The sequence below is a fragment of the Mytilus edulis genome, unplaced genomic scaffold (assembly GCF_963676685.1).
Source record: "Mytilus edulis unplaced genomic scaffold, xbMytEdul2.2 SCAFFOLD_385, whole genome shotgun sequence".
NCBI lineage: Eukaryota > Metazoa > Mollusca > Bivalvia > Mytilida > Mytilidae > Mytilus > Mytilus edulis.
Genome location: NW_027268265.1, coordinates 1 through 11,330, shown reverse-complemented (window position 1 = coordinate 11,330; position 11,330 = coordinate 1). Strand labels below are relative to the sequence as shown.

Below are 11,330 nucleotides of genomic sequence, written 5' to 3'. Positions count from 1 at the left end.
CCTTTGAATAAAGTTTAGTTATAAGACTTGATTCGCGATCAGAATGAATAACTGGAGTAAAGCTAACTTTTAAAGTTTTTACTGAATCGCATTTCTTGTACTTTTTGTAAAGTTTCTCTACTTTTGAAGGATTTATCTTTAAATCGGATAAAATGATTGTTCCTGAGGAGGTCCAGAGAAATGAGCACAGGCGACAATCTCTGGTCCTGGATAGGGTAGCCAGAAGCTCTGTGATATATACCCAACCTCGACAGTCTGTGGTGTCCAATATGTCAGGCGACTCACGAACGCCGACGGATGTACTTCTGGAAATGAAGAATCGTCGAATGACCCTAGGATCGGACAGAAGAATGAGTATGAGACCTCGGAGAAAGTCTGTAAATCCCAAAATAGACCCGCCGCCCGGAATGGAATGTTTAGATGGCAAAAGGTTTGTCTATGCCCGACAGCAAATGGATTCGGATTTACTAGGTAATTGTGACTAAATTATGTTGGTTTTCTTTATGATTGAACCGAGAAAGCCGGCTATATGCCAATTTATTTCTACTTTGCTGATCGTCCTTACAGATTTTGATGCTGTTAATTATTTTTCGTTCGTTTTGACGTTCAAAACAAAAGTGAGATAAGTAAATCCAGAGGCCCCCTGAAACCTGTATCATACAGAACTGTCTCGTACACTAGGGTGGCGACGCTTCGTCTTCGACGGAGCAAGAAGTTCAAAATTGAATGATACATTTTTATTTTAAAATTCAGGTAAAAGTCAAAACAACTTTTATTATTTTATTTTATTAAGCTTACTATCCAGGACAAGTTTACTTTTATACAAACAGTTTTACGTTTGAGTTGTAATGATAAATTGGTTACGCTTCAAAAACATTTTGTTTTGTTATTTCTATCGCCTTAACGAAACGTGCGTTACAGAGAAAATAAGAAGGGAATTCATTTGTACGATTCATTGTTTGGGATGAACAAGATCACTATCTTAAATCTATCAAGCTTTGAAAAATTAGAAAATAGAAAAGGATTAACTTTTTGTAACAGTATTCAATACCAACAGTCCATTTAAGTAAAATTAATAATGATATAAGTGTTGAAATATACAAAACATTTTTACAATTAAAGAAGAAACCTAAATACTGCTATCTACCAACCAAAAGAGAAATACGATATATAATGAAGAAATATTGGACTGATATGTAGTACTGTAATAGTTAACAAATGTATGCCAAATACGTGAGCATGATCTTAATATACTTTACAGCTGGCTGTGGAGCTCCAAACACCTATAAAGTTTGGGATGAGAATGAAGAAGAATTGTTCTATGCCTTAGAAGGTAGCTTGATTTAAACATGTACAAGGTTCAAATGTGTGTGCACAAGATTTTCTTCTTTGCACGAATCCAAAAAAAATCCATATTGTTACTTAGCGCAATGTTTTTTGATGAAATTGTAAGTGAGGCAATAACGTTCCACATGTTGTCGCTGCAAAAATATCATTTCACGTCGCTCGATAGAATAACTGAAACTCGACGCAAAAATGTCCGTTGCAACTGAAAACTAAGGCGAAAATTCTTATCGGAAAGTCAAAAAACAAAACTAAAGACAAAAACTCTTACGAGAAAGTCCATTACAACAAAAAATAAACTAAAGGCGAAAACTCTTACCGGAAAGTTCCCTTAAAACAAAAACTAAAGGCGAAAAACTCTTGCCGAAAGTTCCGTTACAACAAAAACTACTAAAGGTAAAAAAAACCTTTACAAATTAAACTCGAGTACAAAAAGACGAAACTTCTGCTACAATAGACATTCGGGGCGAAAAGTCAGTTTAAACAAAAACAAAAGGCGAAAACTCTTGCCGGAAAGTCTGTTATAACATAAACTCTAGGTGAATAGTCCGTTACAACAACAAAAAAATACAAGCAAAGTGCAGTCACCTACTCTTGTTTATTCATTAGTACAGACGTCATCATAAAAAAACGACTTTGTTACAGGTTTTGGAACACAGAAAGTTAAGATATTTTAATATCGTTGGGCGTTCAGTTTTAAAATGATTACCTTCTTTTGATGATTTTTCTCAGAGTCTAGCTGTATATGTCGCTGGGCCTGTGGACCAAATCGTCAGTTCCGATTGGAGTTTTTCTCTCCCCCAAGACGACCTGGTATTTGCTTTACATCGTACGTGCTGTCGTTGTGACTGGTGTTGTTGTCTAGATTGCTTCATGTGCGTACACAAGACATATGTGGTTGACTGTCTGGGAAGGACTCTGGGATCTGTTAAACAAAAGTAAATATTTTATTTTAGGAGTCAGACTGAATGATAAAGGATAAGGTATGAGTTGTTCTTTTAAATAATCATTATTGTTTGATAGAAAATGTTGCTGTCAAAAAATAACTATTATAATTAGATGAATATTCACATATAAACAAACATATCCACTGTCAAATGCATTACAGTCTAATGGTAGACAGAATAACCAAAGTTGCATCTACCTAATAAATATATGACATATTTTCAAACTGGACATTTCCAAATTACAATCAATCACAATCTCCCTTATGTCTGTTTTTATGCGACTGCCATACAAGTGGGAAGTTTAGCTAGCTATAAAATCAGGTTCAATCCACCATTTGTTATATAAGTAAATGGCTTCGGAAGTCAGGAATATGACAGTTGTTATCCATTCGTTTGTTGTGTTTGAGCTTTTCATTTTGCTATTTGATAAGGAACTTTCCTTTTCGCATTTTTCTTGATGTTCAGTATTTTTGTGAATTTTCCTTTTTTTTCATAATAATGTTTTAAGAATATGTTTTCGGTTGTGTATTATAGATTTACTTGAATGTGTAAAGAACGATTTGACATAGTGTATAGTCAGCCCCCGTTTTGTCTGTTTTTATTATGATAATGTTTTAAGATTCTGTATTACAGATTTACTTGGATGTGTAAAGAACGATTTGACCGTGATACTGCATATAGTCAGCCCCCGTTATGTCTGTTTTTATTATGATAATGTTTTAAGAGTATTTTTTTGGTTGTGTATTACAGATTTACTTGGATGTGCAAAGAACGATTTGACATATTGGACGGAGACGGTAATGTAGTGGCACTAATAAAGGGACCAAACTGTGTGTGCAGATGTTCTACAGAAGCCTCGTTTAAGGTATTTGGCGGGAATTATGTGTAATGATCCTTTATAACATGGAATGTATTCGTTTTCATATTATTACTTATTTAGGATGTTACTCACTGTAATAGAGGGACGAAAGATACCAGAGGGACAGTCAACGCCATGGCTAGAAAAAAAAAACAAAAAAACAGACAAACAATAGTACACATGACACAACATAAAAAACTAAAGGGTAAGCAACACGAACCTCACCAAAAACTAGGGGGTGATTTAAGGTGCTCCGTAGGGATAAACAGATATTGCTTCACATGTGACACCCATCGTGTTGCTCATGTTTATAACAAATCGGGTAAATAGTCTAATTCGGTAAGTCACATTCATGAAAGGGAAGGGAATATTAACCGTGTAAATTATTCTCGGTATACATATTTGTTCAATGGGAAACGCTAATAACTACATTGCAAAGAAAACACACAACATACAAAATAATGCATCCATACAATATTATACCAGTACTTAAAAATAAATATAATGACTGGGGGTTGTCAGTATGTACAGTTCGTCTGAGTACAGTAAATGCATATTTTCAAAGCTTAACAAGCTTAATTTCTTATGATCTTATTATGAATCTCAAAAACATATATATTAGTTTTTAGTTTTTATATTAAAATTAGATCTACGACAAAACAGGAGAAGATGTGATTGGAAGTATAAACAAGAAGTGGGAGGGAGAAAGAGATGACAACCTCAATGTGGATCATGAATACTTCGAAATACATTGTAAGTTTGTACTCAATGTGGATCATGAATACTTCGAAATACATTGTAAGTTCGTACTCAATGTGTATCATGAATACTTCGAAATACATTGTGAGTGTGTACTCAATGTGGATCATGAATGCTTTGAAATAAATTGTAAGTGTGTACTCAATGTGGATCATGAATACTTTGAAATAAATTGTAAGTGTGTACATAAAAAGGTTTTGCAACTTATGTCAATAAGAATAGTCCCGTTCCCCGATTTCAATAAGGTGGTTCAATAATTATTTATTTTAATAAATGTCGCAGATTTAAAATTGTGAATGTATATTTTATAATGAAAATAACTGCATATATTTTTTTCACATTCGCTAGCCAAGGGTGACGATCCGTCCGGACTCCCAGAGTGGAACTACAAGAGTGGGACGGATCATATCGAAGAGGATATTTGTTTCTCAGATTACAATAATATCTTTAACCTTAACAAACGTTGGAGCGAGTACATTTTTAACCCAGCAAAAATCTTACATGTTATATACAAGTAAACATAAATTTATGTAATTTTAATTTCTATATTAAATGTAATTACAGTTCCAGAAAAGATGGATAATATTGATAAGATGTTGGTTCTTGGTGGAGCTTTTCTTATTGTAAGTATTTTTAGAACCAAATTTCGTCGTTCCTAGATGTTTTTTCTTTATAATTAGTATTTCAAAATAAGTCTTCTTTATTGTACGATTTAAGAACCAAACCATAATTTATTCTAGGCGGTCCTAAGTAAAACATTCTTTTGTAATACCTTTCCAAGTGACTATTTAAACATTCCAAAATGTAAATGATTAAAACTCATTTGTCAGAGACGATTTTTTACTTGAAAAATCCCATGTTTATTTCATCAAAATCTAAAATACATCACACGAGGAGTACAAAGGAGTATAAAAGTCGAAGAACGTGTACAAATGTTGAAAATACAGATTTATTATTCAAGTCTAACAATCAAAACAATGATTGACTTAGTATACATATAAGCACTAATCAATAGACTAATATAAAATCTTTTTTTCAGAATTACATGTACTTTGAGATGTCATAAAGCACTACATCTAAGAGAAATGACAGTCACGTGACGACGGAATTCAGATTATATGTTATTGATGTTGAATTGACTTTGTTACAATTAAATAAAAATGTCCGCAAAGCGTATTGAAAATTGTAATACTGTATACATTATATAATGAATTAGGTTTCATTCCGCTTTATGTCTGTATATTTTCACAGAATATATTCTACATCATGAGTTAATATATTTTAAAGTAGAAGTATAGATTACTATAACATGGAGATTTAATATTATGATTTCTTTTGATGAAATAAACTTACATTCGATAGTTATAAACTTACATTCTATAGTTATTAAAATGTTGAATCACTAACTCATTTAAAATATGTATCGTTAAATTAAATTCAGTAATGTTGTAAGATGTCAGACCAGAAAAAATACTAGTATACAAAAATGTACTGAAGTCTACGTCCTTTAGTTTCTAGTGGATTGTTGTCTTGTAGGATTGTTGTCTTGGAGGATAGTTGTCCCATCGGTAGACATACCACATCTCCTGTTTTTGTACACACTCTCAAAAAACAAAAGGAAAATACCTTTACTTTGTAGATGTAGCCAACACATCATTAAATGGAAAACCACAAAATTCATAAAGGAAAATTAAATACTAAGTCTCGGTCAAATATAAAAATAATTTTGTATCTTAAATCGAGCTTGTATGTTAAATCTGAGAATAAATACTAACGTCTGTTAAAAAGTTTGTTGATCAATCACAGTGTAAAAAAGATGCCACAAAGATGCCAACAGACAAAAGTCATAATATTTAGCTCAATATAATCAAGCATACAGGTTTTGGAATAACTGATGGACAGTTTTTTTTTCCATTTCTAATTTCATGCCAATTATTAACTTGAAGCAAAAGTGAATATGTGTTTGCTGTCGACGTTCAGTGCAATATGCTATTTATATTATGTTGTTTCTCGTTACAAATTACTTCGCACATAGTTTACTGATGAAAAATTAACAGCATATGACTTGGAGAAGTGTGTTAATAGGAAATTATTGATTGAAAATGAGGTGCATAAAACAAAAACTCATGTTTTCATTTAAGAATTGATATTCCATCATAAAAAAAAACGATGCTGACATTTGCAGACATATTTCATTCACCAGCAGTTTTTTGCGTCTATGTTTGAACAAATAGTGGTGTACGCATTAAGAGTATAACCACTAGTTGTATGATACAGCGTCCAAGAAACTGTTTCACTGTCTGTTGTCATTAACATATTTGTCAAATTGATCAGATATTCTGTATTGTTAGAAATGGAATGTGCACTGTGTACAGGGTGAGTAGCTTACAGATAGTTTTCATGACTTATTGGCATTAATATTTAATGAAAAGAAGCTCAAATATATAAGACTAGATAGTAAGGACAAATATATTTCGTTTCTGAATTACTTTCTCCTATCCTTGAATATATGATTCTTTGTTTTTATTTTACATGTTGAAAAATTATATTCAATAATGTTTACGGTAAGTAACAGAAATACAATATCCTTATTTTAGTGCGATGGTTATGTGTTTCTGTGCTAAATGTCCAAAGAAAAAGAAGACAATTCAAAAGAATAAAACGAACAGTTCCCTTGGAGTTCTTTATAATCTGATCATTTGATCTCTAGTGGATTTTTTGCCTCATTGGCAATAGTAACATGTACTCATCTTATCAATAGGAAATGAATTCAACGCAAAAATTGAAAAAAGAGACTAGTTCAACCTTTTCCTAAGGATTAAGAACTATTTGAGTACAATATGTGAAAGACAGAACATAGGAAATGATTCTGCTACAAATGAAGTATATTTTACATTTTTATCTAAAGATAAGACAAAGTTTAATTTTCTAAAATTGTTCCAAACCTTTTGTATTTTGTATTTGTAATTAATGTTTGAAGTTATGCCTTCTTGTATGCCATTGTTGAAAACATATTCAATTCACAATCACTTCATTTTTTAAGATTCAGTTTGGCATGTAAACAATCATGTGATATGAGATAGATAAAGGCAATAGTAGTATACCGCTGTTCAATATTGCAAAATCTATAATTTCCGAATCGTGGTTGGTTTTTCTGGTATTATAAAGGTCCTGATTACAAATGGTTTTCTGCTCGTCACTCAGGATGGAAATCAACGACTAGTTTTTACAATACTAGTGTGATTGTGTTTCTGTCAGATCTCTACACAAATCAATACCCTCATATCGAAACAGTTGTTAATCATTCCCTTTATGGATAAACATTCTTACTACAGACAAACATTCTATCTTCTCTTTAGGGTGTAAATTAGTGTTTATTTCAACAAAGGCTACAAGTTTTGTTCTAAATAACATGTAGACATAACTGCATCGGATATAAATCAACTATATGCAACTGAGTACCAATACATCTGTCAATATATTTCTGTTCGAAATCATCTCTATGAAAAGTCTATAGCTGTTTGAAAATTTATTGTTTTAAGAGCCATATAGAACAGACCAAATTCATCTTTAATATCGATATTTGAATGTTCAAAAATTGATAAAGTCTTTTACATGTACATGCATACGTGCACCTAAATAAAGTCGTATTCTATCTAACGAAGCTCTATTATGATGATAGCAGCTATAGTACACACATTGTGATGATAGCAGCTATAGTACACACATTGTGATGATAGCAGCTATAGTACACACATTGTGATGATAGCAGCTATAGTCACACACATTGTGATGATAGCAGCTATAGTACACACATTGTGATGATAGCAGCTATAGTACACACATTGTGATGATAGCAGCTATAGTACACACATTGTGATGATAGCAGCTATAGTACACACATTGTGATGATAGCAGCTACAGTACACACATTGTGATTGATAACAGCTATAGTACACACATTGCTAGTGTTTGATAGTGTTATTGACTGCATGTAAAAGGGGAGTTTCAATGAACAATGTACACGTCAAGTATTTTATGGTTCATTACCTTTTTTTTAAATTCTATGTAGAAAAATGGGGGATGACAAAACAGAGACTAGTAGGTTAACCTTAATTTTGGGGACACACAGAATTTGTGTGCTTGATGGATTATAAAATTGACTTTTTATTTTACATGTTGTTTTTACAAGTTTTTGAAAAACAATTTAAATGGGTATTAGCTGTCATCTAGCGTCATCTTCGTCGATTTGAATCAAACTTTTATTATAACATACTAAAAAGTATATCCAAATTACAATAGGTCTAAAATAAACAATAAACAATGCATGGACTTGGTAATATGTATCAACATAGACGTCATATTTTACCTATTGATATGACTTCCGAAGACTTTCGATGGTCATGTAATAAATATCAATATACACAGATTGCATCCCCGTGCTGTTTGGTTTTACTAAGTCTTTTTAATTTCATAGCGTAGGTAAAACAAATGTTTATCATCGTTTAAGAATGATTTTTTGTTGTTGATCGAATCAGTCAACCAAATGATTCCTCCTTTGTTCGCTTTCCATGTTGACATTCTTTTCTTTTATTAGCTGAATAGCCCATCTCCAGCTAAGGGGTTAAATCAAAGGTCACATGGATGCGTATTCAATGAAGTAAAATTATCAATGATGTTTTTTTATCTTATTTTGACCAAAATTGAACCAAGATTGAACAAAAAAACGTCACTTTTTTTTCATATTTCGTAGCCTATGTCTCTTTAAGTGTTAGTAGGTTTGAGTATAACCAGTGTTACAGGTATAAGATGTGGTATGAGTGCCAATGAGACAACAAGTAACAATTTATAAAAGACACCATTATAGTTCAACGTACGGTCTTCAACTCGGAGCCATATCTCTCACCGAATAGCAAGATATAAAGGGCCCAAAAAGACTAGTGTAAAATCATTCAAACAGGAAAACCAACGGTCTAATCTTTATATAAATAAAAAAACGAGAAACACGTATGAACCACATCAACAAGCGACAACCACTGAACATCAGATTCCTAACTTACTAGGACAGACTGTGCATACAAATGCAGCGGTTTAAACGTTTTATATAGGTATTATACCGGTATAAACCCATTTAAGAATCAATCAACTATTAAAAAAAAAACACTACAAGTTGAAAGGGCTGGTTTTATAAACTGATATGTTCCTCAGATTTGCTACTGTTTTGTGCACAATGTTTAATACGTTATAGATTTGTTAATTGTATTTTTCTTTGCAGATCAGAATTAGATATTTATCGTAAGTCGGAAATAATTGTGAGGAGAATATTGTGATCAGTATAATGGACATTTGTCGGAAATGCAGATATATTTGTTTTATTCGCAGATTACGTAAACGTGTGTGTATCTCTGTCTGTTTATACTTGCCTGCTTCGGGTATTTAGCATATCATGATTTCTTTCAATATCCACGTATTGTAAATCTCGGGAAAGCTCAAATAAATATTCTGAATTCTACTTCATTTCCACTTTTGTTGAATGCATTACAAAACCAGTATTGTATCCATCCTTCGCTAGATCCGTATCATCCATCAGTCGTTAACTTCTTCCATCCAGTGAAGAAACAAAAATGCCAAACCGAGGCAGACTGGGTTTCTGTGAGTAATGGTTCTGCTCAGATTATGTCAGGTGCAACATTTAAACGTGGACAAATAATATGTCGTCTAGTCCCTATATTAAGAGGTCAAACAGACGACATTATCAAGTATGGTAAAGAAACAAAACTCAGTCAAAACCAAAAAGTCTCTGTACCTTCTGATTTCATGAAAACTTCTTGTAAATCTAAAACTGGTCATCGATACATGAATATTCACTCGACAATCGCTATTAAAAAGTCAATATTTGACAGACTGAATAACCTAAAGACAAAGTTACAATCCGAAACCAAGCTTAACGTTTTAATGCTTGGTTTTGATTCTGTATCTCGAAACACATGGCTGCGCATGCTCCCATCTGCTCATTCCTATTTCAAGAATGATCTGCAAGGGATAGTTTTGGAAGGTTATAATATAGTTGGCGACGGAACCCCTCAAGCACTCTTACCTATTCTAACTGGTAAGACAGAAGAAGAATTACCAGAAGCTCGTAGGGGTCACCAAGGAGCAACAACTGTCGACAGCCATCCATGGATTTGGAAAAATTTCTCCCGTTTAGGTTACGTTACACAATGGGGAGAGGATATGGCCTTTATTGGAACCTTTAATATGAGAATGATGGGATTTGATAAGCAACCGGTAGATCATTATATGCGTCCCTTTTATCTTGTAACTGAGAAACTACACAAATTTTACAAACCATATTGTCTAGGTTCTCAGCCTCGTCATCGTATAATGTTTAATTATCTAAAGGACTTTGTAAATGTTTACAGGGAACATCCGAAATTTAGTTTCTTGTTTCATTCGGAATATAGTCATGATAACTCTAATACATTACAATGGATGGATCAGGATTTAATAAACTTGATGAAGTACATGTATGAAAATGGCCATCTGAATTCCACTGTTCTAATTCTAATGAGTGACCATGGTGCTAGGTTTCATGATATTAGACAAACATTACAAGGAAAGTATGAAGAACGTATGCCGTACTTTGCTTTTCGTTTTCCTGAGTGGTTTGCAAAGAAATATCATGTGGAATATGAAAACTTAAAGAAGAACTCAAAAAAGCTAGTAACTCCTTTTGACATTCATGCGACGTTTGAACACATTCTTAGCATCGCACAGTCAAAAAGTGAATCTCATATTACAAATACAACAGGTGCTTTAACATTACCAAGAGGTATCAGTATTTTAAAGGATATACCTCAGAACAGATCCTGTTATGACGCAGGCATAGCACCGCACTGGTGCGCATGTCTGCCATGGAAACACAATGACATAAACGATATAATCGTTCAGAAAGCTGCCGAAAAAGTAGTTAGTTTGATAAATTCAATGACGTATGTGTTCAGACATAAGTGTAGAGCTCTGTCTATAATCAGAATAGTACGGGCTATGACGTTTACTCCGAGTAGAGATGTCGTAAAGTTTGTCGGCAGTTCTGATAAAGATGGTCGATATGCTAAATTCGACAATTCACTGAAAATCCCAAATAATATATTACAAGTAACATTCCATACATCACCTGGTGATGCCATATACGAAGCCACTGTGGTACATGATAAAACATCCGGCAACTTTTTTGTTGACAATCGTGAAATCAGCAGAACAAATACCTATGGGACATCTGCAGATTGCATAGAAAACATAGCACCAAACCTACGTCAGTATTGCTATTGCACAAACATTTGATCTAAGATAGTTTTGCCATTTGATTCAATATATATAACATAGTACCCCGACTATAAGCTTGAAAGTGCAATAATAAA

The 11,330-nt window shown here is 33.0% G+C and overlaps 1 protein-coding gene and 1 pseudogene across 1 annotated transcript; both read left to right on the top strand.

Annotated features, from left to right (window-relative positions):
* Positions 1-4,989, top strand: LOC139507154 (phospholipid scramblase 1-like; annotated as a pseudogene).
* Positions 4,990-6,167: 1,178 nt separating this feature from the next.
* On the top strand, positions 6,168-11,323 carry LOC139507153 (uncharacterized). The gene is made up of 2 exons (XM_071295659.1): positions 6,168-6,285; positions 9,185-11,323. The coding sequence occupies exon 2, from the start codon at positions 9,586-9,588 to the stop codon at positions 11,251-11,253; it is 1,668 nt and encodes a 555-aa protein (XP_071151760.1). The 5' UTR covers positions 6,168-6,285; positions 9,185-9,585; the 3' UTR covers positions 11,254-11,323.
* The last annotated feature ends 7 nt before the right edge of the window (positions 11,324-11,330 follow it).

Excerpts from the sequence above, each read along its gene's own strand:
- LOC139507153 (XM_071295659.1), top strand. The coding sequence starts at position 9,586 with ATGTCAGGTGCAACATTTAAACGTGGACAAATAATATGTCGTCTAGTC.